The 27,558-nt window shown below is 43.7% G+C and overlaps 1 protein-coding gene across 16 annotated transcripts in view; it reads left to right on the top strand.

The window, feature by feature from the left end:
- Positions 1-27,558, top strand: part of LOC110534019 (latent-transforming growth factor beta-binding protein 3) — a 42,950-nt gene that overhangs the window by 1,276 nt on the left and 14,116 nt on the right. For 8 of the 16 annotated variants that reach the window (XM_090186801.1, XM_021618649.3, XM_090186798.1 and 5 more), the window contains exons 2-12: positions 15,589-15,870; positions 16,176-16,339; positions 16,464-16,569; positions 19,766-19,855; positions 20,030-20,146; positions 20,595-20,756; positions 20,902-21,039; positions 21,554-21,567; positions 22,225-22,294; positions 22,440-22,526; positions 22,668-22,796. In XM_090186801.1, the coding sequence (XP_090042927.1) occupies positions 15,589-15,870; positions 16,176-16,339; positions 16,464-16,569; positions 19,766-19,855; positions 20,030-20,146; positions 20,595-20,756; positions 20,902-21,039; positions 21,554-21,567; positions 22,225-22,294; positions 22,440-22,526; positions 22,668-22,796 (1,359 nt within the window). Of the gene's footprint in view, positions 1-15,588; positions 15,871-16,175; positions 16,340-16,463; positions 16,570-19,765; positions 19,856-20,029; positions 20,147-20,594; positions 20,757-20,901; positions 21,078-21,553; positions 21,568-22,224; positions 22,295-22,439; positions 22,527-22,667; positions 22,797-27,558 lie in introns of all 16 variants that reach the window. The other 8 variants (XM_090186802.1, XM_090186800.1, XM_090186799.1 and 5 more) reach the window with 2 other exon arrangements.

Genomic DNA, 27,558 nt, shown 5'->3' with positions numbered 1-27,558 from the left:
GACCAATAGGCCTTAATCATCAGAATCCAAATTACCATTTCATTGCTCAGACATGGCTCATTGGCATATTTCAGATTTTCCCCCTTCTCTAATCTCTTGTCCACATTGTCTGGCTGGCATGAGTTTAGACTTTCTGAACAGTGTCAGATAAAATGTGGTAAACCACGGCTCCTGGGCCTATACCGTTTACATTCTGGAGCCTACACCGGAGTTTACTTAGCCAACTAAACTCAACTCCACGATTTACGACTAGTGTGGGCGGACTGGAGCTCCAACATCACATAAAATGAAAGTTGAGTTTTATCTGCTAGAGTTTACTGTTCCCTCTCACACTGCCCATAATAAAGCTGCGACCAGCAACCATTAAGTCAACACACTCTCACAATGATAACACTTTTTACCAGTATTGCGTTTTAAAAGCACCCTTGCCAGTTTACATTTGAATTATCTACTGTGATGGATCACAGGCTAGCAGCAGTTGTCAGACACAATAAACACAGTGTACAAAAAATGAGGAACTCCTGCTCTTTCCGTGACATAGACTGACCAGGTTAAAGCTATGAGCCCTTATTGATGTCAGCTGTTAAATACACTTCAATCAGTGTAGATGAAGGGGAGGAGACAGGTTAAATAATATGTTTTAAGCCTTGAGACAATATAGCCCCACAGAGGAGGTTTCATAATTCCCACAAAACCTAGCGGTCCAACAGGGAAATGGTTCCAATCGTTTTTCCATCATTCATTTTTCCCATAGGGAATTTTGAAAACACTTAAAATAAGGGTTGTGTTTCGTGTAGGCTTACCCTGGCATGACGTTTTGACAACCACGTAAATCTCTCGGACAAGGTGACTTTTATCAATATATTCAGCTCTATTTACTCTCAGATTCGGAAATGCTAATTAGCATCAAAGTAGACATCATGCAAGACTACAAATCCCTGCAAGCTCCTGCACGTCAGCTCTACCTGGCACCTTTGCTAACAGGTACATTTAAAGAAAGCCATTTTATTAATTAATACATTCACGTCCATATAATCATGGCTTTTGTAGTTCTTTATGAGCCACATTAGCAGACAATTAGCATTTCATTTGTTGGGGGTAATTACAGGCGAATATATTGATAAGAGTCACCTTGTCCTAGAGAGATTTACACGGCTGTCAAAACGTCATGCCAGGCTAAGCCTACACGAAACACAGCCCTTATTTTAAGTGTTTCTAAAATCCCCTATGGGAAAAATGAATGATTGAAAAACAATTGGAATAATTTCCCTGTTTGATTGTGCCTTTGAATGGGGTATGGTAGTAGGTGCCATGCGCACCGGTTTGAGTGTGACAAGATCCGCAATGCTGCTGGGTTTTTCACGCTCGACAATTTCCCGTGTGTATCAAGAATGGTCCACCACCCAAAGGACATCCAGTCAACTTGACACAACTGTGGGAAGCATTGGAGTCAGCATGGGCCAGCATCCCTGTGGAACGCTTCGACACCTTGTAGTCCATGCCCCGAATAATTGAGGCTGTTCTGGGGGGAACAGGGGTGCAACTCAATATTAGGGAGGTGTTCCTCTTTGTTTTGTACACTCAGTGTATTTAAGGAGGCTGACAACAGCTGCTATCCTGTGATCCATCACAGTAGATCATTAAAATGTAAACTAGCAAGTGTGCTTTTAAAACGCAATACTGGTAAAAAAAAATATTCCAAAAAATATTGCCTCTGTTTTGAGAGAGCACTGTAGTGCTCCGTTTTTTCCTTAGTTGTGATGAGTGGATGTCCATTTCTATGTTGATCTGTGTGGAGCCCAGGGTTATTTTAGTGTGATTTGCTTTCCCCTCAAACCCCATATTAAGGAAGACTAAGATTTGCTTTAGAATGCGAACCCCAAAAATAAACTGCAGTAGTAAACGAGGGAACTACATTTATGGAAATGCATGCAGAGGCCGTCCTTAAAGTGTCGGCTGTGGTCAAGGGAGTTTGAGCAACATTCACATTCACATTCACTTAGGCCCACACATGTCCTATACATTTACACATATTTTCCCAATGTTTAGATTTTTCTTGAACACCTAATGACTGTAATGCCAGTTTACTGTCATAAGGTTGTCGTACAGATTTTGTTTTGGAACTTCTTGTGAAAGTTCCTACACCCCCTCCCCCCCCCACCAGCCCTTCATCACAGAACTACAGTATATTACAGAACTACAGTATATTACAGAACTACAGTATATTACAGAACTACAGTATATCACAGAACTACAGTATATTACAGAACTACACCATATTACAGAACTACAGTATATCACAGAACTACAGCATATTACAGAACTACAGTATATCACAGAACTACAGTATATTACAGAACTACAGCATATTACAGAACTACAGTATATCACAGAACTACAGTATATTACATAACTACAGTATATTACATAACTACAGTATATTACAGAACTACAGCATATTACAGAACTACAGTATATTACAGAACTACAGTATATCACAGAACTACAGCATATTACAGAACTACAGCATATTACAGAACTACAGTATATTACAGAACTACAGCATATTACAGAACTACAGCATATTACAGAACTACAGTATATTACAGAACTACAGCATATTACAGAACTACAGCATAGTACAGAACTACAGTATATTACAGAACTACAGCATATTACAGAACTACAGTATATCACAGAACTACAGCATATTACAGAACTACAGTATATCACAGAACTACAGTATATTACAGAACTACAGCATATTACAGAACTACAGCATATCACAGAACTACAGCATATTACAGAACTACAGTATATCACAGAACTACAGTATATTACAGAACTACAGTATATTACAGAACTACAGTATATTACAGAACTACAGCATATTACAGAACTACAGCATATTACAGAACTACAGTATATTACAGAACTACAGTATATCACAGAACTACAGCATATTACAGAACTACAGCATATTACAGAACTACAGTATATTACAGAACTACAGCATATTACAGAACTACAGTATATCACAGAACTACAGTATATTACAGAACTACAGTATATTACAGAACTACAGCATATTACAGAACTACAGCATATTACAGAACTACAGTATATTACAGAACTACAGTATATTACAGAACTACAGCATATTACAGAACTACAGCATATTACAGAACTACAGCATATTACAGAACTACAGTATATTACAGAACTACAGTATATTACAGAACTACAGTATATTACAGAACTACAACATATTACAGAACTACAGTATATTACAGAACTACAGCATATTACAGAACTACAGCATAGTACAGAACTACAGTATATTACAGAACTACAGCATATTACAGAACTACAGTATATTACAGAACTACAGCATATTACAGAACTACAGCATATTACAGAACTACAGTATATTACAGAACTACAGCATATTACAGAACTACAGCATATTACAGAACTACAGTATATTACAGAACTACAGCATATTACAGAACTACAGCATATTACAGAACTACAGTATATTACAGAACTACAGTATATTACAGAACTACAGCATATTACAGAACTACAGTATATTACAGAACTACAGCATATTACAGAACTACAGTATATTACAGAACTACAGCATATTACAGAACTACAGCATATTACAGAACTACAGCATATTTCAGAACTACAGTATATTACAGAACTACAGTATATTTCAGAACTACAGTATATTACAGAACTACAGTATATTACAGAACTACAGCATATTACAGAACTACAGTATATTACAGAACTACAGTATATTACAGAACTACAGTATATTTCAGAACTACAGCATATTACAGAACTACAGCATATTACAGAACTACAGTATATTACAGAACTACAGTATATTACAGAACTACAGTATATTACAGAACTACAGCATAGTACAGAACTACAGTATATTACAGAACTACAGCATATTCATAAATGACCTAATATGTTTTTGTCATGAGAAACTCTCTTCCTCTGCACTGTGAATGAACTTGCTCACCCTTTGATCACAAAACCATCAAAATGGCCCTCCTTACATACTCCAGTTGTAATTACAGTGCAACACAGGACTGTTCATTTAGTGTAATCTGAACATTTGGTCTGGAGAATCAAACTAGCGTACAAACGGCCCTGTGTCTGGTATTGTACGTACTGTAAGCTGCATTTAACCAGGCTTTAGTGCAGTTGTTTGGGTTTGTCTGGCAGGGGCTACAGAGTGCAACTTGAGCCAGTGTCAGCTTTTGGCAAACCAGAAGTGTGTGTGGACAGTGTACTCTATGGACATGTGGAATTTTCTCTCTAGCATGTTAAAATGGCCGCGGTCAGCGACAGCAATATTAACACTTTTCCGTATATGAGTGGCTGTGACGTCAGCACCACAGCAAGGCTGAGGCTTAGACTGAGCAGACATGCCAGAACCTTGCCGTGAAGCAGTTCACTTCCAAATGCAGTCATTTTCTGCCTAATGATTCAAGATTGCCTTTCTTAAAGTCTTCACAAGAGCAATGTTGTTAAAGCTGTTGTAGGATATTTTGAGAAAAGTAATAAATAATGCTTGGTGAGTTTCAGGGAAATCTACTGGGTCTCAGCGGGGTTTCCAGGTTGGCCTCACAGCTATTACATAGCTATTGCTATATATTACAGTAGGTACATTTCCATCCCGGATTTTTGTTGTTCAGTTGAAGATTTGGATTAGTATCTACTTGAACAGATTCTGACATGGAAACATAAACAGATATTTTGAAACAGGATTACATTTTTTTGTAATCTCTGCTAAATGAGAATTGACACAAACCAGTCAACCGCAACAGTGGTTTATTGTATAAATAAGCGACCTTTTTCCATGCTCATTCTGTGCTCATTCTCTTAATACTTCTACCATGCTACTGTCTGAAGTGTCATGTTCAGGACGTCCAGTGGTTTGGTCACTTCTCCTCTCGTCACCAGGTGATCTGAGGTGAGACTGGACGTTCCTCCTTAAGGGGAGGATTTATGCATAGACATAGAATCACAGCGACGTCTTAATTCCGTTCTGTGGATTCTATGTATCTGTCCCTGGTAAAGCAGGGCTGGCTACCCCCCTCCACCCCCAGCCCTCTGACAGACAGTGTAGGGAATCCAGCAGGGCTAGAGAGGGACTACTGCTACTGTTACTGCTACACTTACTGTTCCAGGGACAAATCAGCTGAAAGACAGCTAGGTCACACAGACTCCTGTCTGCACTGGACGATGGCCTCTGGATTCACATGCTGTAGTATGTGAAAATAAACTAGAATGGGAGAGTTGCCAAATAAACCTAAACTTAAGCTTGCATTTCTCAGCATTATCTCTTGTCATGCTCAAATGACATATGAAAGACAAATCCTATATTCATATCAGAGATGGCATGTGCTGTATGTTGAGATACTGTTATCTGTTTAGTTTCCGGCAGGTTCTACAGATGAAAAGAGTCAGTCGGCAGTTGGTCATTGGATCAGGCAGGCATTGGTCTGTGTTGGGCTCCCGAGTAGCGCAGTGGTCTAAGGCACTGCTTGAGGTGTCACTACCAACACCCGGGTTCAAATCCAGGCTGTATCACAACGGGCTGTGATTGGGAGTCCCATAGGGTGGCGCACAATAGGCCCAGTGTTGTCCGAGTTTGGCTGGTGTAGGCCGCCAATGTAAATAAGAATTTGTTGTTAATGGACTTGCCTAGTTAAATAACGGTTATATACATAAAAAAAAATATTTAAAAAAATGTTTTATTTATTTTTGTATGTCTCCTCATAGTCATAGAGGTTGAGCTGGGTTGTGCAGGTCAGACTGAAGCAGCACTCTGGATGTATGACTTAAGAGACTGGGAATGGGAATGTTGATAGACATTCCTCCCACCCCCCACCGTCCCTGCAGTATTTACCCACGGTAGTTCTGAGCCTGTTCCCCCAGTTTGACAGCACACAGCTCTGTTTGGGTGAGGGACGGAGGACACAGCCTTTCTTCTCCTCAAAGGTTGCTACCGCGCAGGCATTCCACCATTCAACCTCAGCAGACCGGCAGCAGCTGCTCTCCACCTCTTCTGGACCTGCTTCTGCTTCTCAGTCACTCTGTATCTGTCTGTATCCTAAACTGAACCTGCTGTCTCATTGAGCCCAGTCACTCTGTATCTCTATCTGTATCTGGGACTCAGGTTTCCTCCAACTTTCATATGCAGGGAAGTGGTGGACCCTCTAACCTCAGCAACATTCCCATCCTTACTGTTGAGGCTGAGCTGACTTCTGTCTCTCTAGAATGGCCTATGTCACTCCCCCTGTGTTCAGTTCCCGATGGACTTCTACCTCCATCCTACTGCAGCACATCTGGCTCATGTCTATCTATCCGTGACTCAGGACGGAGGTCATGTGAGAATGTGAAATGACCAATGTGATCATGCACAAAATATGAGTTTAATGGGTCATTCAAACCCCATCATTATTGCAGGGATTTATTTGGGGTTTCCCTGGGTATTGGTCAGAGGTGCAGGTCAGACGAGAATGAAAGGTAAAAGAGAAGTCAGAAAAACAAGCCGAACTGGAGCTGCCCAGGGCTTGCTGTCCCTGTTTAGAGACACACTTTAGTTTCCCTCTAAGAGTCCTTCCCCACACTCACTCACTTCCTCCTCTGATGCCAAGTTATGGGTGCTGTAGTAAACATGGGCAACCCAGAAACCTGCACCACTCCACAGTGTGCCGCAGGCTTGGCTTTGCCCAGAGGTGAGTCTAAGCAGAGCTTTACTCACACACACAAACTCTGTCAGTCTCTCCCAAGGCCATAGAGAGGGGGATTCACACTTTGTGTGTGTGTATGTGTGTATGTTTGGTGACATGTCATCAGCCTTCCCTCAAGGCTGTGTTGTAATGTTTCTGCGTGCATGGTTTAGGCTGCTCTCGTATGGAGGGCAAATATCTCAGGTTATTTAAGGTCACAGGCAATGTAGATCGACAGTCCAGTTTATTTGGGGATCTTAAACTGGGATTTTGAATGGAATCCGATTCCTCCTCTCAGGGCTATTCCTGTCCTGTCACTGGCTCTATTCAAGTCAACACTTCGGTGCAGGTTGAGAAGAAGAAAAAACAGTGCGAGGCAAATTGTTTTTGGCAGCTGAAGCTCCATAAACAAAACACCAATTAGAGGTCATTTTTGAAAGTGATGAGGGAACACAGTGTGTGTGTCAGGAAGGAGGCCGTCTCACATTTGAGGCTAATATCGGAGGAGCTAGCCTGGCTTGCCATGTTTAACACGCTTTCCTCCCATTTGCTTAGGGTGGGGGAGAAAGGGAGCAGTTATTTAAAGCTGGCTAGTGGAATGTGAGCACTGTGAGACTGTGTAACTGCACCCCCCGACCAGATCTCTGGAGCCGCACAGCCATTAGCCAAGGTAAATACAGAATAACAGTGCTGCTGCCAGGACAGTTGGTGAAGGCCCTGAGATGCCCTGAGCCACTACAGACCCATACCTCCCCTGAGGGGTGTGCCATCGCATCGTCACCGGGCCTGGGCAGATAGCTCACATCAGCTCTGCTGGGTGTACTGTCAGCGTTCCTCTCTCTACCTGGCCTGCTGATACAGTGTATGCTACAGGACAGATTAGACCAGTGATTACATGACATCACTTACCCAAAGCTGGTGCCAACATTATGTCTCCCTCTCCCTCTCTCTCTCTCTCTCTCTCTCTCTCTCTCTCTCTCTCTCTCTCTCTCTCTCTCTCTCTCTCTCTCTCTCCCTCTCCCTCTCTCTCTCTCTCTCTCTCTCTCTCTCTCTCTCTCTCTCTCTCTCTCTCTCTCTCTCTCTCTCTCTCCGCAGACGTTAAATAGCTCTGGTGCAGGGGGTTGCCAGGTTACACTGGGTTCATGCCTACCTCTGGCCTTAGAAACAACCTCACATACCTCCATGACATGTCATAATATGTCCATTGAGCAGGGATTGGAGTGATGGGTTTGGGCAATTATACATAATCAGACAGACAGACAGTGCAATATTGTAGTCTCACACCAGATGAATGCTAATGATATGTCATGTTAGAAGTGATCTGCGTAGATATTGTTTATTTTTACATCAAAATAAGCATTCTAGATAATTTTGCTTTACAAAAAGAAAGGGGGTGGGGTTAATGAAGTGGACTAAAATGAAAGTTGAGAAAACCCCGGCGAGGGTGGTCTTATTCAGGCAAGATTTCTGCTCGATCATTTTGTGCCAGTCGACTGTTAAAGACAGCAGTCATTTAGCGACTGCAAATGTTCTATGTGTGTTGAGCGTTGGAACAGGCACTGTTTGGAGGGCTGCATCCCTCCTTGCCAAGCGATCTGGGGTGGATGCAGGGGGTTGAGGGGATGCAGGGGTACATTATGAGTATCTCGAGCCCGTTCAGTAAGCAGAGGCCCTTACTCCCAGGCGGCCTGCTAGTCGGCAGGAGGACGCAGAGGAGACTTTCTCAGGCCTGTGTTTTTAAAAAGCCAGTGATTATGTCATTTACCCTGGGCTATGGGCATGGCTACAGAAGTCTGGCCCAGTCCATAGTCCACTCTGTGTATGTGGTATGCGGTCTCACAGCACCAGTTTAAAGCAGGCATATTTGGGGATGTGGTTTCTTGCTTTTTCTACTGACCGTGAAGGCAAGAGCGTCATAACACGCAGTGCCTCCCATTATTGTAATCATGCCCTTTTAATAGTGGTAGTAGTGGTAGTGGTGGTGATTGTTATTGTGGTGTGATGTTGTTTTTGTCATTGTCCTTTTGATGGTATTTTTTTGTGGGAATGAAGAGAAGAAAATGGATTGATTTTGACTTGGGTTGTGTAGCTTACCGGCTTACGGTAACAACAGTATAATACTGTAATACTAGCCTAATACTGTAATAGTAATACCGAAGGGAAAAAATGTACTTAATATCATTTTCTGATGGTTTGGCAAATACTCCCTCCTCTATAACGCCATACTTTTTAAGGCATATAATCATAATCTCATGATCACTTTAAATATTTGTTAAACCATGAGAAGCTGGCAGGCCATCACTGACCCACTGACATATTCAGAATGATCTTCTAAGAAATGTAAGATATCATACGAGCAGCTCACTGTACGTAGACCAGCAGCTCACTGTACGTAGACCAGCAGCTCACTGTACGTAGACCAGCAGCTCACTGTACGTAGACCAGCAGCTCACTGTACGTAGACCAGCTGTTGAACTGGAGCGTTAAACTATAACTTGATCATTTTGAGCGGGGAATATTTGAGTTGGGAGGGAGAGGCTGTGGTTGGACGGGAGGCTGTAGACGGAGGTAACCAGGCTGCTGCCTCATCATCTCTAGACAGACAGAAGTGGGTGGGTGGCCACAGTCAGAGCAAAACCCCAGGGGCACGCAGAGGGCGCCCCTGAAACACACACACACACCCTCCCCCACCTCCCTCTGCACACAGTGCACAGACAGGCAGGAGATTCCCCCTATTAAAGTTACTGTTGAGGTCTGGGGGAGGTATGAGTCTTGCTGCTTTTCGATGTGTTGTGTGAACTGTGATGCAGTGATAGTCGAGAGCTCCGAGTTGTCGTCTCTTCAGCTAGGTTCGATTTGAACAGGGACTTAGTTGAACCTATTGTTGCTCCCGGGGCTTTGGAATACTGAAAAGGAAATAGAATGGTCCTTGTTCAACCTGAAGTGTAGAAACGAGAGTCTAGGTTTGGCATTGGACACGGGTCAGATCATTGCAGTCTTGAGTTAGTAAGGCCTATTGTTGAAATATTATCCTTGGATTAACCTCTTCCACCCTGTCGCTCTCAAACGTGGGTGGTTGTAATGAAACCTAGCAGCCAGTAGTTGGTCTGAAATAATAACATAATTCAACATTTCAAAGTGTGTGTGTTGGTGTGTCAGACTTTCTGTATATGTATAGCATGGTTTGTATAGCTCTGTGTTTGTGTGCCAAATCTCTGGTAATGTGTCAGTGTGTGTAAAGAACATGTGTGTATAGTTGTCTCAGCTTGCCCACGCTACAGTTGAAGAATGACAAGTATGTATTTCTGAAAAGAAAGTCCCTCTGCATCTGAAGAAAAAAATAACAGATTCATTTGGATCCCTCTGATGCTTTTTCCATTGCACTTTCTCTATTCTACTTCTCTTTCTTTCTCTCGCTCTTTCTTACACACTCTACCCCTCTCTCCACTCCTCCCTCCCTCTCCTCTTCTCTCTCGTGCTCTCTCGCCCCCCCCCCCACTCTCTCTTTCTCTCCCTATCCATCTTTCTTTCTCTCTCTCTGTTTTTGTATTGCCTCCCTTGGCCTGTCTATCTCCTACACACTGTCAGTTTCAGTCAAAATCTACTTTTTCAGTGGAGACCCCATTTTTTTCTGCTGGAATTTCTGGGGACACCATTTTTTTATATATATATATATTTAGTGCATTCGGAAAGTATGCAGACCCCTTGACTTTTTCCAAATTGTATTATTTTATTATTATTGCAGACCCCTTAACTTTTTCCAAATTGTATTATTTTATTATTATTGCAGACCCCTTAACTTTTTCCAAATTGTATTATTTTATTATTATTGCAGACCCCTTAACTTTTTCCAAATTTTATTACGTTCCAGCCTTATGGATTAAATTATGGATTAAATTGATTAAATAGTCCCCCCCCCCCCCTCATCAATCTACACACAATACCCCATAATGACAAAGCAAAAACTGTTTTTTAGAAATGTTTGAAAATGTATCAAATAAAATAAACTGAAATATCACATTTACATAAGTATTCAGACCTTTTACTCAGCACTTTGTTAAAGCACCTTTGCCAGCGATTACAGCCACAAGTTTTCTTGGGTATGACACTATAAGCTTGGCACACCTGTATTTGGGGAGTTTCTCCCATTCTTCTCTGCAGATCCTCCCAAGCTGTCAGGTTGGATGTTTCTCATGGTCTGAGAGTCCTTTAGGTGCCAAGCAGGCTATCATGTGCCTTTTACTGAGGAGTGGCTTCCGTCTGGCCCCTCTAACATAAAGGTCTGATTGGTGGAGTGCTGCAGAGATGGTTGTCCTTCTGGAAGGTTCTCTCATCTCCGCAGAGGAACTCTGGATCTCTGTCAGAGTGACCATTGGGTTCTTGGTCACCTGCCTGACCAAGGCCCTTCTCCGATTGCTCAGTTTTGCCAGACGGCCAGCTCTAGGAAGAGTCTTGGTGGTTCCAAACTTCTTCCATTTAATGATGGAGGCCACTTCTTGAGGATCTTCAATGCTGCAGAAATGTTTTGGTACCCTTCCCCAGATCTGTGCCTCAACACAATCCTGTCTCTGAGCTCTACGGACAATTCCTGATTTTTGCTCTGACATGCAATTTCAACTGCAATTTCAATTTATGTAAGCTGGTGTGTGCCTTTCCAAATCATGTCCAATCAATTGAATTTACCACAGGTGGACCCAAGTTGTAGAAACATCTCTGAATACTTTCCGAATACACAGTATATAAACAACCATTTTGGAGACCCCACCGCAATTACCCTGATTTTGAATTCCACTGGTCTAAATCATGGCATTATGAGGAACGAGCTCTTACTCCTCACATAAAACACTATGCCGAGAAGAGCTTTAAAGCCAACATTTGTTCCTTTCTTCCTCCCTCTCTCCCCTGCTCTTTTCTCTCTTTCGGTTCCAGCACATGCCGGATAGGAAAAAGATTTCCACTTTGACTACGGTTTGGAACACATCTGACCCAATTTTGAGTATGAAATCTATTTCCTAAGACATGCCAATAAAATTGTATAATGTGAAAGTGAGATGTGAGCATAATTACATTTTGGGCGTCAGTATTAATGGTGGTGACTAAGAATTGATATCCATATTGGGATCACGGCTTCCATAGAAGTGCTTTATAGTATATCGCACTGTATAATAAAGCCTAGATAGCACCAAGCATTTGTTGGAATGATTCTATAGTTGGGTGGCTTTAGTGTTTCAGATGATCTATTCTAGGCCATTCTGACAGCCTGCTACCCACTCAACAGAGTGGGAGAATTTCCCATCTGCAGACTTTTGTGCCCAGTCGGGTTTCATAATTCAAGGATGCAGTGGAACACATATTATCATGACTGGATCATAACAGTCCCACGATCACCTCACTCACTCAAGCACAGTCTGCAGAAAGCATTAGTCCATGTGCATTTACACCCAGGTCTCTCAAACTGCCCTGTCCTGGGTTTAGATAGGGGAAGCAGATGTGGAAGAGAGTCGAGTTTAAATCCCTCCTATTGACTGTGAGAGGAGCAGTCTGAGAACTGGCTGCCTGGCCCAGTCAGCGTGGTGTAGTCGAATTAGTGGACTTGGAGGGCCACCCTCTCTAATTCATAAGATATGTGTTTAGCCTGTCATGCTAAGCACCAGTACTCCACCCAACTAGCTAATCTGTGGGGAAGGGATGAACGTTGTAAATGCAAGCACACAGCAAGAGGTGTGCTATAAATGGCAGACAGCTATGTGCTGTCGTCTCTGTTGTGAAGCCCCATGCTGGGGTTAATTCGAAACATCAAAAGAAAGACTCATTCACCAGATTTTATTTTAAACACAGCTTATGTACAGTCTGCTTCAAGGCATGTGTGCAACATGTTCATGGAGACAAAGGTATCATTTTGACTAACTTTACCTAAGGGCTGTGTTATTTTCTTCTCCATAGAACCCCGTCCTGTTGTTGGCCACGGAGTGTGTGTGTGTGTGTGTGTGAATGCAGTGAGCTCCAGTTCCCCGTCAGAGGGTCTGCTCTGCTCTCTCTGAGACTGCTTCTCTGCCAGACGGGCCCTCTCCCCAAGCCTTACCAGACTTTTCCTATGTTGTCTCTCCGGTCCCTGTGGGTTGAAGTTGTATAATCGGGTTTGGAAGGAGGCTACGCCCCTGTCTTTCTTTCTCCGTCTCTTTCTCTGTGTTCTCGTCCCAAATTCTCCATTCCCAACAGCTTTCTCCGCTTTCTCTCTCCGTCTTTCCAGCTTTCTCCACAGAGACAAAAGTCATCAGACACAATAGATGTCTGGAGAGCTGTGCACGGGGAAGGGAAGTCCTTCTCCACCTGGATTTGCTATACAGGTTTCCCCTTGCAATCTGTAAGCCTCACCATTAACCTGCTGCTGCGTGTAGCTGCCTGTTTTGGGTGTATGGTTAAAGACCACTGTCAAGTTTAATTATGGTGCAGGCAGTGCAGGCTGCGTCAGAACAGCTGAGCCTATCCCACTACACATTTAAACATAAGCTGCACAGCCTCGTGTCATTTCATTATGGCTGTGATTTCTCCGTTTGCTCTTTTCCTTGACTCTCATTGGTTTAAAGATGTCCCCGCTGTGTTTGAGGTGATCTAGTCCCGTCATTACACAGCGGCCTAGACTCCGAGGCAGTCCAGGCCTAATTGCTTCAGTGTGCGGAGCTCTGCTCCGCGGGGCGGGTAACACGAAGAGGCCTCTTCTCAACCACTGGGTGGGTCTCCATGTCAGTCCGACGTGCCGAGTCGTCTCTCTCTCGCTCTCTCTCTCTCTCTCTCTCTCTCTCTCTGTATCTCGCTCTCTCTCTTCCTGCCGTGGGACTCAACACTGCCGTGATACTGCTATGCTAGACTGCAGGGCAAGACATCCAAACCACTGAGCTTCAACTTCTGCTTCATTTCATGGCCCCATTATGGGACAGAGAAAGTACACAACATATTAGTCATTGATTATTATTGCGCACTTTGTTGTATGTCTATTGAACTATGTGTGTTATTACGGCATGTATTGCAGCATATTTTAGCACGGCATATCTTGAATTATGATTCCATTCTTTATGCTGAACGTCTCAGTCTGGTATGCACTCCTAGCGCCCAGATCTTGGCTCCCACTGTTCCATCTGATTCTCCTTTTTAGGGAGACAAGTGGCGACTATAAAAGTAAACACAAAGGGAAGCCTACAGAGCGGTATATATATGGCACGAAGCTCTTTCTTTAAGCAGAGCTCTTGTGGTTTAAAATATTTTCCAAATCCCAGTAAAAAGCCATCGTTTGTATCAGTGTTATGCTCTGGATCTCTCTCCGTCCGTTAGGACATTCATACGGTAGTCACGTGCGATATCTCAGACAACACTGGCCTGATTTTGACGAAACTCGGGTGAATGATGTGTCTTGCCATAGAGGTCCGGCATTTACAAAAATACACTGATTGGTCAGATGGTGGCGCTATAGTAAGAGATTGAAAATGCAAACTTTGAAAGGTCACGCCCCTCACCCCGTTTGACCTAAAGTCATGAAATTCGGTACATACTGTAGGTCCCTCTCCTCACAAGGACCACATCTGCCTAAGGGACCCATAAGGTCTGCCATGATGGATCTTCTGCCATTTTGAATATTGTGAAAAACACTTAAAATGCTACTCTTCTGGCATCGAATGACCAATCTGCACGGAACCTGCTACATGGCCTCTATGGACAAAGCTCTCTCAATGCAATATTTTCCAGAGTAGTACCTAAAACAATATGGCCTCTATTGACCAATAAACATTCACGTGGGTGTGGTCTGGCACATAAATGCATTTAAATCTAAATTTGGTACACATGCTGCAAGCACTGTCAAGACTCAACATATGCAAGAACGTTCATATCGACCACACATTGACATTATAATGGGCACATGTTTATATCTCTTGATTTGTTTGACTCAGAGTCCTGAGATTTGGCACACATGCTCAGGGATGTGAGTCTAGCTAATCCATGCAATATATCAGACACCACTGGTCTGATTTAGACAAAAATGATGTGTGAATGGTGCGTCTTGATGCGTCTTGCCATAAAAATCCTTCATTTGGAAAATTACACTGATTGGCCCAAGGGAGGTGCTATAGTAATCAACTTTACATACATTAATTATACGTAATATGTCTGACACCACTGGTCCTATTTATTATTTTTGATCCTATTTTTCTCCCCAATTCCGTGATATACAATTACGATCTCGTGCAATCGCCGAGATTCCCCAATGGGCTCGGGATAGGCAAAGGTTGTGTCATGCGTCCTTTGAAACATGACACGCCAAACCGCACTTCTTAACACCCGGCCACTTAACCCGGAAGCCAGCCGCACCGACGTGTGGGAGGAAACACTGTCCAACTGACGACCGAAGTCAGCCTGCAGGCGCCCGGCCCACCACAAGGAGTCGCTAGAGCGCGATGAGCCAAGTAAAGCCCGCCCCGGCCAAACCCTCCCAGAACCCGGACGACGCTGGGACAATTGTGCGCCACCCTCACTGGTCCGATTTTTACGAAACTCGGGTGAATGATGCGTCTTGCCATAGAGATCTGGGATTTACAAAATTGTCCCAAGGGGGCGCTCCATCATTTGTGGGGGATGACATGTTTATTTTCTACAGGAACTATGGTCCTGCTATTATAAAATCCCAACTGTTCTCTGTTTAAAATAATGTTCCAAATGAAAAAAAGCACAACATTACATTATGTTGATGATGTTCACCATGTGTACATGTTTTTCCTCTCCTCATGTCTTGGTGATGTGTTTTACACCTCTTTCTCTCTCCCCGTCTCTTTAGTTGTGTGTCCACTGACCTGCATGAATGGAGGGGTGTGCAGCTCGCGGACCCACTGCCTGTGTCCGCCAGGTTTTACTGGTCGCCTGTGCCAGTTCCCGCTCCGGCAGATGCCTGAGGCCCAGGCGGCGCGGGGCAACAAGCAACCAGTCTACACGCTGTCAGTGGTGCCAGACGGCCAGAGCCAGGGCGAGCAGGCGGCCATGGGGCGACCACAGCTGACACAGACCCACTCTGTGTTCACCCTTCCCCTGGCACAGGGGGCAGGCCACCACTCATCAGAAGGTACCCATCATGGCAAACTGTGGGCACTGAAACCACAGTCATATTGCTGTATTTATCAATACCTGTGCCCATATAGCAGTTTATTTTGGGTGGCATGGTAAAGAACTGTAATCATATTCATGTAATCTCCCATGTGTTTGTCTCTCCCTGTCTTTCTTGGCGTCTCCCTCCTCTCTGCTACTCCCTCTCTGTCTCTCACTCACGGCACTCTTTCTCTCTCTCTCTCTCTCTCTCTCTCTCTCTCTCTCTCTCTCTCTCTCTCTCTCTCTCGCCCTCCCTCTCACTCGATCGTTCTCTCTTTTCAGTGCAGTTCAATGTCCGTGTCCACCATGCACACGACACATCTGTTGTCATCCATCCTCTCGACCAATCGGATTCAAAGCCCCCTCATAAAACCGTGACACGCTTGACCCCTCAGACTCACAAACCCAGGGGGCGGTGCTTCCAGGAGACCACGCCCAAACAAGCTGTGAGTTACACCACCCATCAACATAGTGATTGTCACTTTACATACAATAAGTGTATTATGGTTTTTCAAACGCCATTGTGTGCATTTCCCTCTTTCCTTCTCTCTCTCACGCCATGTGCTTCAGTGTAGCAGTACCCCTCTCCCTGTACTGACCAATCAGGAGGACTGCTGTGGAAGTGTCGGGAACTCCTGGGGACAAAACAAATGTTATAAATGTCCCAAGCTACCATGTGAGTAACAAATGCCTCAGAATGGAATTATTGACTTGCTTAAGTGTAAGTGTGTGTCCTTTCTAGACTACTGGTGATCTGCCATTCTTTCATTTGTGACCTTCTATCCTACATCTCTAAGTGCATATCTGTCATGTATAGTAATTATTATCTGACGTGTATTGTGATTATTATCTGTCATGTATAGTGATTATTATCTGTCGTGTATTGTGATTATTATCTGTCATGTATAGTAATTATTATCTGACGTGTATTGTGATTATTATCTGTCATGTATAGTGATTATTATCTGTCATGTATAGTGATTATTATCTGTCATGTATAGTGATTATTATCTGTCATGTATAGTGATTATTATCTGTCGTGTATTGTGATTATTATCTGTCGTGTATAGTGATTATCTGTCATGTATAGTGATTATTGTCTGTCATGTAAAGTGATTATTATCTGTCGTGTATTGTGATTATTATCTGTCATGTATAGTGATTATTATCTGTCATGTATTGTGATTATTATCTGTCATGTATAGTGATTATTATCTGTCATTTATAGGGATTATTATCTGTCATGTATAGTGATTATTATCTGTCATGTATAGTGATTATTATCTGTCATGTATAGTGATTATTATCTGTCGTGTATTGTGATTATTATCTGTCGTGTATAGTGATTATTATCTGTCGTGTATAGTGATTATTATCTGTCATGTATAGTGATTATCTGTCGTGTATTGTGATTATTATCTGACGTGTATTGTGATTATTATCTGTCATGTATAGTGATTATCTGTCATGTATAGTGATTATTATCTGTCATGTGTAGGGATTATTATCTGTCATGTATAGTGATTATTATCTGTCGTGTATTGTGATTATTATCTGACGTGTATTGTGATTATTATCTGTCATGTATAGTGATTATTATCTGTCATGTATAGTGATTATTATCTGTCGTGTATAGTGATTATTATCTGTCGTGTATAGTGATTATTATCTGTCGTGTATAGTGATTATTATCTGTCATGTATAGTGATTATCTGTCGTGTATTGTGATTATTATCTGACGTGTATTGTGATTATTATCTGTCATGTATAGTGATTATCTGTCATGTATAGTGATTATTATCTGTCATGTGTAGGGATTATTATCTGTCATGTATAGTGAATATTATCTGTCGTGTATTGTGATTATTATCTGACGTGTATTGTGATTATTATCTGTCATGTATAGTGATTATTATCTGTCATGTATAGTGATTATTATCTGTCGTGTATAGTGATTATTATCTGTCGTGTATTGTGATTATTATCTGTCGTGTATAGTGATTATCGTCATGTATAGTGATTATCTGTCATGTATAGTGATTATCTGTCGTGTATAGTGATTATTATCTGTCGTGTATAGTGATTATCTGTCATGTAATAGTGATTATCTGTCATGTATAGTGATTATTATCTGTCGTGTATAGTGATTATTATCTGTCATGTATAGTGATTATTATCTGTCGTGTATTGTGATTATTATCTGTCATGTATAGTGATTATCTGTCATGTATAGCGATTATCTGTCATGTATAGTGATTATTATCTGTCAGGTGTGAAAACTGAGCTTCCATTGTTTATAATCTAACTCCTTGGCAGATGTCCATCTGATCTCGATCTCTGCTGTTATACGCATTAAGTCATTTGTTTATGGAGCCAAAAACACCAAGCGTCCACGCCAATAATTCATTCCCAGCTTATGAAATAATGAGCCTGCATTAACGCAAGTCATTTGTGTATGTCTATGTTTGTATAAGTGTGTACGCATGTGTGTTTGTGTGTGTGTGTGTGTGTGTCTGTGTGCATGTGTGTATGTGTGCAAGTGAGTGAGAGAGAGCGAGAGAGAAAAGAACTCTGCAGTGTCTTCCCATGTGCCAGGCCAGTGGAATACTGTCATCGAATTGCCGAAAATGGAATTTCAAGCTGCGCTCCATGAAAATCTTGGCCAACTTACCTTTTTCCATTTTTCTATTACTCCATTCCTCAGTTGTGAGTCAGACAAAGAAACCTTTGTAAGAAAAGGATAGTTATGGTTCATCTTTAAACTTGGGACAGCAGGATCCCTGTCTGGCATGCTTCTCGCCTCTTTTCTAGTAACGTTGAAGGAACGTTCTATTGTTTTCATGAGACATGTCTTCTGCGAATGAACAGACGAAAGCAACAAGTGGAAAATATGATTCTGGGCTTTTCTTGGGAAGCATGAACTTTTTTAAAAGTTGTACTTTTCTTCCATCTATTTTTGAAAGGTATTTTGGAACGCGATGCTCCCACAGTTTCCCACAAAAGCATTCTTACAATTTTTCTGCCTGGAGGAAAAATCACTCATAGACCACTATTTTTTCTATCATCATTTGATTCCTTCTGTTGAATCTCTCTTTCCCCCAGATGAAGAGGAGTTTCACTTGGTCGCTCACCCCTCTTTTATTTTATTTCCCCTCTCTTAGTACTTCCTGGTTCATACTCATGCTTGGATACCTGTAATCTCTCAAACCCAGGCTCTGATCAAACGTGTCTCATCTATACACACATCTCTGTCCCATGGAATCACACACATTTACTGTCTCGCTGCCTATGCTGACAGTGTGTTCAGACTGAACAAGGAACAGCTAAATGAGCTACTTAGTCCAGGGCAGCAGGTAGCCTAGCAGTTAAGAGTGTTGGGCCAGTAGCCGAAGGGTCGCTGGTTTGAATCCTTGAGATGGTAAAGTGGGGAAAAAAAATCTGATATTCTGCCCTTGAGCAAGGCAGATAACCCCCAACAACAACTGCTCACCGGTTGCCGACGACTTGGATGTCGATAAAGGCAACCCCCCGCACCTCTCTGATTCAGAGGGGTTGAGTTAATGCGGAACACACATTTTTGGTTGAATAGAGTCAGTTGTGCAACTGACTAGGTATTCCCTTTCACTAGTGTATGACTAACTGGAAGCAATGATCACAGACGCTACTGCTATTAGAAACAGAATAGGATCATTCTGGCGTAGGCCTGATCCATTACTTAATGGTTTAGTTTAGGCCTGTCTTTCTTCTCAGATTCTCAGACATTTTATGAGACATTATTCTATTTTCGTTGATGAGCTGTGTGTAGTCTCCCCTTCCTCTCTCATTCTTCCATTCTCTCCCCTTTTCACCCCCCTTCTCTGCCTTACCCTCAGATCCTGGGGTGAAGCTGCAGACCATCATAGAAGACTATGGTTCCACCTGCCCTCAGGGCTATAAGAGACTCAACAGCACCCACTGTCAAGGTAGCATGAACATACTGCCTCTCACAAGTTTCACCACATTTTGTTTGGTACGCATTTGGTATGCCCGGTATGAGTGTAAATATTTGCCCATTTGCTTCACTGATGTGAGGAGAAAAAAAGCCACTCCTCACGTTCTCTCTGTCCCCCACTCTTTCTTTGTCTCTCACCCTTAAGACATCAACGAGTGCACCATGCATGGGGTGTGTCAGAACGGAGAATGCCTGAACACCCAGGGTAGTTTCCTGTGTGCCTGTAAGCCTGGCTTCACCCTGGACAGGACCAGATGTGTGGGTGAGACTCAGAACCTCCTCCAGGCAGACCTGCTCTCCACACAACTCTGCATTCACTCAGCACAGCCATATCGCTTTCAGTAGCAGCAGCACTATACACTATACATCCTCTCCTCACATGTATATGAAGATGAATTGTTGTGGGGTTTTCATTTGTTGGCAGTGGAGAGGTCAAGAGGTGGTCTACCTGATAGGTAGATGAGCTGAATATGTTTCACATCCACAAAGCTGACACCAAAGCTAGCCTTTTCTGTCCCAATAGTTAGTCCAGTATTTTCACAGATCCCTTATGTCCGTTATTTAAAATGCCACATCTGAAATAACCAAAATGTCATATGATTTTCCCTCCACGAAACGGCACTACCCTTAGTGACCTCTTCTGTAAGCCTAATGTCCTAACTCCAACCTCTGTTGTGTTTTGCTCTCTTCTGATTGGTCCTGGCTGTCAGAGTCTCCGTCTCCGGTGGAGCAGGGCCAGTGTTTCCTCATAGTAACAGAGGCGGGTCGCTGTGAGCACGCCCTACCCACGACCCTGTCCCAGGAGATGTGCTGCTGCACCGTGGGCAAGGCCTGGGGTTCCAACTGTGAGAGGTGTCCCCAAGACGGCACGGGTCAGTGGGATGCTGGAGTAGGAGACTGGAGCTCGGTTTCTAGTATTTCTGACAGGTCAGATGCTGTATGATTACAGGTCAGATGCTGAATCATCTCACCCCCTCTTGTTTTTCCACCTCCATTCCTCTCTCCCTGGTCCGTTAGCCTCCTTCAGTAAGATCTGTCCAGCAGGGAAGGGCTACTTCCTCCATAGTGTCCGGGAGACGGTGGCGTTCCCACCTCAGATCCACTCCAGTCTGGAGCAGGTTCCCCTCAAGCCTGACAAGAACCAGAAGAAAGACAGTGAGTCACTGTGGCTTCTCCCAGAAAGTAGACGAAGGGTGGACATGATTTACCTTTGTCCGCCTGCCGGCAGACGTGCTTCATTCTGGATTCACTTAGTCACTTAGAACAATGCTATTGCTAAGATTTTTTGAGAGTGCAGTCGGGCTATTGGGGATGCCTCCAAATTACTGGGACTTTAGAGGGCTTAGAAATATCATCAAATGTTATTTGTCACAACCTTACTGTGAAATGCTTACTTACAAGCCCTTAACCAGCAGTGCAATTTTAAGAAAAGATTTACTAAATAAACTAAAGTTAAAAAAAAGTGACACAATAACAAAAACAAGGCTATGCAGTATACAGTACACAGCGGGTACCAGTGCCAAGTCAATGTGCTGCGGTACAGGTTAGTCGAGGGAATTGAGGTAATATGTACATGTAGGGGTAAAGTGACTCAATTCATCATCTGTAAATGAAAATGGACAATTATTCATAATTTTGACCTGTTTTTCTCTGGGTTCTCTTTTTTCAGAAGTCAAGCACCCGGTAAGAAACTGTTTTTCTTTAGACATCATTCATTGTGTGAGAGACTGTGTGTTTGCAGCTCCTCTTAGCCAGGCCTGTGTCTCTACAGTGGGGGGGGGGGAAAGTAGCTGTCATTCTTGACTAAAAGTAAAGATACCTTAGTAGAAAATGAGTAAAATTCTACTTGAGTTAAAGTCTAAAAGTATTTGGTTTAAAATATACCTAAGTATCAAAAGTAAAAGTTTAAATCATTTAAAATTCCTTATATTAAGCAAACCAGATGGAACCATTTTCTTGTTTTTTTAATTTACGGAAAGCCACTGGCCACTCAACACTCAGACATCATTTAAAAATGAATAATGTGTGTTTAGTGAGTCCGCCAGATCAGGGGCAGTAGGGATGACCAGGGATGTTCGCCTGACAACTGTGTGAATTTGACTGTTTTCCTGTCCTGCTAAGCATTCAACATGCAACGAGTACTTTTGGCTGTCAAGGAAAATGTATGGAGTAAAAAGTACAACATTTTCTTAAGGAATGTAGTCAAGTAAAAGTAAAGTAGTCAAAAATATAAATAGTGAAGTAAAGTACAGATACCCCCCAAAAACGACTTAAGTAGTACTTTAAAGTATTTTCACTCAAGTACTTTACACCACTGTGTCTCTGTGCCCTGTCCTGTAGGAGGAGCCTCCAGAGACGACCACACCTATGCAGCTGTCTCCCATCAGCACCCACGGCCCCCGCGTACCTGGTACTCCTCTCATTCCTTTATTCTTTATTCATTCCGAAAGTCCTATTAAGGTCAAGAGAGCCCCTTTTGTTAGGGAAACCTGTTGATATTCAGGTAGACATGGGGCCTTGATTGGGTCTGTCTGTTTCTCTGGTTGGTCCCAAAGTGATCATCACCAAGCCCACCCCTCCGCCCATCATCAGGTTGAACCCAGGCAGTGACCCCCTGGAGGTGGCACAGACGCAGGTCTCACGTGAGTTCCACTACACAATCAAATCTAATATCAGCCTATTAACTCTCAGCCTATAGCTGCAATGTTGTTGTCTCCATGATGGGATGTACAGTACAGAGATCAACTGTCTTAGGTAGATTACTGTGTGCCTCCTCCCCACAGCAGAAACAGACGAGTGCAGGCTGAACAGGAACCTCTGTGGCCATGGGGAGTGTGTCAACGTGCACACTGGCTACAAATGTGAGTGCTATGCTGGCTACCGGCTCCACCCTCAGAGGAACGCCTGTGTGGGTAAGTCAAGGGACAGGACATGCGCATGTCCAAAGGGATGGGAGGGATTTACTGGGTAAAGATTTTGACCAGAGCCATGTCTGCACTCTGTATTCAAATAGTTAAATTGTGACCGACGGGCTCGATTCGGTCTTATGTAGTAAAATTGTGTTTTTTTTACATTGGATAAAGTAGAGACTCAGAGCTAGATAATGGTATATCATACACTACAGTTGAGGAACAATGGGAAAGTACAGTACAAGTCAAAAGCTTGGACACACCTACACACCAGGGTTTTTCTTAATTTTTTACAATTTTCTACATTGTAGAATAATAGTGAAGACATCAGAACAATGAAATAACACATGGAATAATGTAGTAACCAAAAAAGTGTTAAACAAATCAAAATATATTTTATATTTGAGATTCTTCAAAGTAGCCACCCTTTGCCTTGATACTACATGATTCCACGTGTGTTATTTCATAGTTTTGATGTCTTCACTATTATTCTACAATGTAGAAAATAGTACAAAATAAAGAGAACACCTTGAATGAGTAGGTGTGTCCAAACTTTTGACTGGTACTGTAATTCTGCCTTGAAAGTTTATAAAATTGTAACCCCACGTTTTAATGTTTTGGTACATGTACTGGAGAGCTTTTCTTTGTCTACACCCATTCCGCATCGTTCACACCCTCTTAAGCCTTAGCACCACCCATCTCTTTAAGGATTCACATGCATGACATCAGCAGTCTGGTGGTTCAAAATAGCATAACTGGTGAATTTTAAATCCAATAAACCCATCCGTTTAAGTATATGTCAATCTAGCAAACCAGGCAACTAAAAGCAACGTTCTTACCAATGCGGTTTGTTTCTAGCTTGTTATCTAGCTGGCTAATGTTAAGTTAGCTGGCAAGCCAGTTCAAATAATGACCGCATCATATAGCTGACTATGTCTTAACTTTAGCTAATTTTTATTCATTATTACAGGGAAATTACACTCACAACAAGATCATATTTTACAGGGTAATGGCAAGCTAATTACAGAAAATAGTTTACAGTTGTGAGTGTGACAAAATAAAAGCATGGCATTCTACCAGAGAATTTTTGAACTTGGACACTGTCTTGTTGGCCTAACGTTATAGCCTAATTTGACTTTGGTGCAGGTCATGTTGTTCTTCGCATTACCATCTCTGATAAACACACACCATATCAAATACAATTCAAGTTTATTTGTCACATGCACAAGATACAGAATGTGTAAACAGTACAGTGGAATGGTACCTTGCATAGTGGAGTCTTTTGTTTAGACATGTAGCTAGCTAGCTAAACAATTAACCATAATCCCAACTCATAACGATTCTACCCTGCATGAATCTACAGGTAGCTAACCAACTAGATTCAATGTTAGCTAGCTAGCTAACATCAGGCTGTAACTAGCAATGCAAATGGCTCTGAGATACGAATAATATTACATATACGTAACATTAGCTAGCGAGTCAGACAGCTAACGTTAGCTAGCTAGCTAACAGTACTCATTAACTTGCAATGAAAATGACTTTCTGACTAAATTTGAAACTTATAATACCTGAAAATGTAGCTAGATACTCGTATACATGGATGGATGCTTCTCCCTCTCTGTTACGGATGCCATGGTTGCCCTTAGTTTGAAGATGTAATCTGGAGACAAGTGTTTTATACAACAGCCTTCCGTGTGTTCTCTTTTCGACTCCCTCCACATATTTGCAATCAAACGCCAGAATTTTCTCCATCTCCTTAGCTATCATACTCTGCTTCCACCGGGCATTCCACTGATTTCAAAACTATGTCCTCCAGAAAGAGGACAGCAAAAGTTTTGCCGTAATTCGTTATATCTTTGAAAAAAAAATGGGTTAGAAAGGATTGCCTCCACATACTGAGCAGCCCTTTGTTATAGACAAAAGCTTACTACATGGTAGACCAATCCAAACTCATCTCTCGGCATGTCCAGCCCATCCATAATCTCAGTAAATCATGGCTAGCGGGAAGGTTCCAGCCTTTTTCTGTGGCTAAACCAACTTGTTACGGTGCGTGAATGAGGACCCAAAAGCGAATTAACTTAAACAGAGCTTCTTTAATTACCAAACATAGGTAGGCTCAGACGGACCGGCAGATTCCGACAGGACAAGACAAGGTTACAGCAAACATGACGACAGTCTGGTTCAGGCATGAAACACAACAAACAAGAATCCGACAAGGACAGGAGCAGAAACAGAGAGAGATATAGGGACCTAATCAGAGGGAAAAAGGGAACAGGTGGGAAAAGGGGTGACGAGGTGGTTAGGAGGAGACAAGGCACAGCTGGGGGAAAGAGGGGGAGAAAAGGTAACCTAACAACGACCAGCAGAGGGAGACAGGGTGAAGGGAAAGGACAGAGACAAGACACAACATGACAGTACATGACAGTACCCCCCCACTCACCGAGCGCCTCCTGGCGCACTCGAGGAGGAAACCTGGCGGCAACGGAGGAAATCCTCGATCAGCGCACGGTCCAGCACGTCCCGAGAGGGAACCCAACTCCTCTCCTCAGGACCTCCCAATCTACGAGGTACTGGTGACCACGGCCCCGAGGACGCATGTCCAAAATTCTACGGACCCTGTAGATGGGTGCGCCCTCGACAAGGATGGGGGGGGGGGGGGGAAGACGAGCGGGGGCGCGAAGGACGGGCTTGATGCAGGAGACATGGAAGACCGGGTGGACGCGACGAAGGTATCGCGGAAGAAGAAGTCGAACTGCGACAGGATTAATGACCCGAGAAATACGGAACGGACCAATGAACCGCGGGGTCAACTTGCGAGAAGCCGTCTTAAGGGGAAGGTTCTGAGTGGAGAGCCAAACTCTCTGACCGCGACAATATCTAGGACTCTTAGTTCTACGCTTATTAGCAGCCCTCACAGTCTGCGTCCTATAACGGCAAAGTGCAGACCTGACCCTCTTCCAGGTGCGCTCGCAACGTTGGACAAAAGCCTGAGCGGAGGGGACGCTGGACTCGGCGAACTGAGATGAGAACAGCGGAGGCTGGTACCCGAGGCTACTCTGAAAAGGAGATAGCCCGGTCGCAGACGAAGGAAGCGAGTTGTGGGCGTATTCTGCCCAGGGGAGCTGTTCTGACCAAGACGCAGGGTTGCGAAAAGAAAGACTGCGTAAGATGCGACCAATAGTCTGATTGGCCCGTTCTGCTTGACCGTTAGACTGGGGGTGAAAGCCGGAAGAGAGACTGACGGAAGCCCCAATCAAACGGCAAAACTCCCTCCAAAATTGAGACGTGAATTGCGGACCTCTGTCCGAAACGACGTCTGACGGAAGGCCATGAATTCTGAAAACATTCTCGATGATGATTTGTGCCGTCTCTTTAGCAGAAGGAAGCTTAGCAAGGGGAATGAAATGAGCCGCCTTAGAGAACCTATCGACAACCGTAAGAATAACAGTCTTCCCCGCTGACGAAGGCAGTCCGGTGACAAAATCTAAGGCGATGTGAGACCACGGTCGAGAGGGAATAGGAAGCGGCCTGAGACGGCCGGCAGGAGGAGAGTTACCGGACTTAGTCTGCGCGCAGACCGAACAAGCAGCCACGAAACGACGCGTGTCATGCTCCCGGGTGGGCCACCAAAAACGCTGGCGAATGGAAGCAAGCGTACCCCGAACGCCAGGGTGGCCGGCTAACTTGGCAGAGTGAGCCCACTGAAGAACGGCCAGACGAGTAGGAACGGGAACGAAAAGAAGGTTCCTAGGACAAGCGCGCGGCGACGGAGTGTGAGTGAGCGCTTGCTTTACCTGCCTCTCAATTCCCCAGACAGTCAACCCGACAACACGCCCCTCAGGGAGAATCCCCTCGGGGTCAGTGGAGGCTACTGAAGAACTGAAGAGACGAGACAAAGCATCAGGCTTGGTGTTCTTAGAGCCCGGACGATAAGAAATCACGAACTCGAAACGAGCGAAAAACAGCGCCCAACGCTCCTGACGCGCATTAAGTCGTTTGGCAGAACGGATGTACTCAAGGTTCCTATGGTCAGTCCAAACGACAAAAGGAACGGTCGCCCCCTCCAACCACTGTCGCCATTCGCCTAGGGCTAACCGGATGGCGAGCAGTTCGCGGTTACCCACATCATAGTTACGTTCCGACGGCGACAGGCGATGAGAAAAATACGCGCATGGGTGGACCTTGTCGTCAGAGAGGGAGCGCTGAGAAAGAATGGCTCCCACGCCCACCTCTGACGCGTCAACCTCGACAACGAACTGTCTAGAGACGTCAGGTGTAACAAGGATAGGAGCGGATGTAAAACGATTCTTGAGGAGATCAAAAGCTCCCTGGGCGGAAACGGACCACTTAAAGCACGTCTTGACAGAAGTAAGGGCTGTGAGAGGAGCTGCCACCTGACCGAAATTACGGATGAAACGACGATAGAAGTTCGCAAAGCCGAGAAAGCGCTGCAGCTCGACGCGTGACTTAGGGACGGGCCAATCAATGACAGCTTGGACCTTAGCGGGATCCATCTTAATGCCTTCAGCGGAAATAACAGAACCGAGAAATGTGACGGAGGGGGCATGAAAAGTGCACTTCTCAGCCTTCACAAAAAGACAATTCTCTAAAAGGCGCTGGAGGACACGTCGAACGTGCTGAACATGAATCTGGAGTGACGGTGAAAAAATCAGGATATCGTCAAGGTAAACGAAAACAAAGATGTTCAGCATGTCTCTCAGGACATCATTGACTAATGCCTGAAAGACAGCTGGAGCGTTAGCGA

This window comes from Oncorhynchus mykiss, chromosome 10 (assembly GCF_057628025.1).
Source record: "Oncorhynchus mykiss isolate SJ-2025 chromosome 10, ASM5762802v1, whole genome shotgun sequence".
In the NCBI taxonomy this organism is placed as follows: Eukaryota; Metazoa; Chordata; class Actinopteri; order Salmoniformes; family Salmonidae; genus Oncorhynchus; species Oncorhynchus mykiss.
This window is presented reverse-complemented; position numbering and strand designations above follow the sequence as displayed.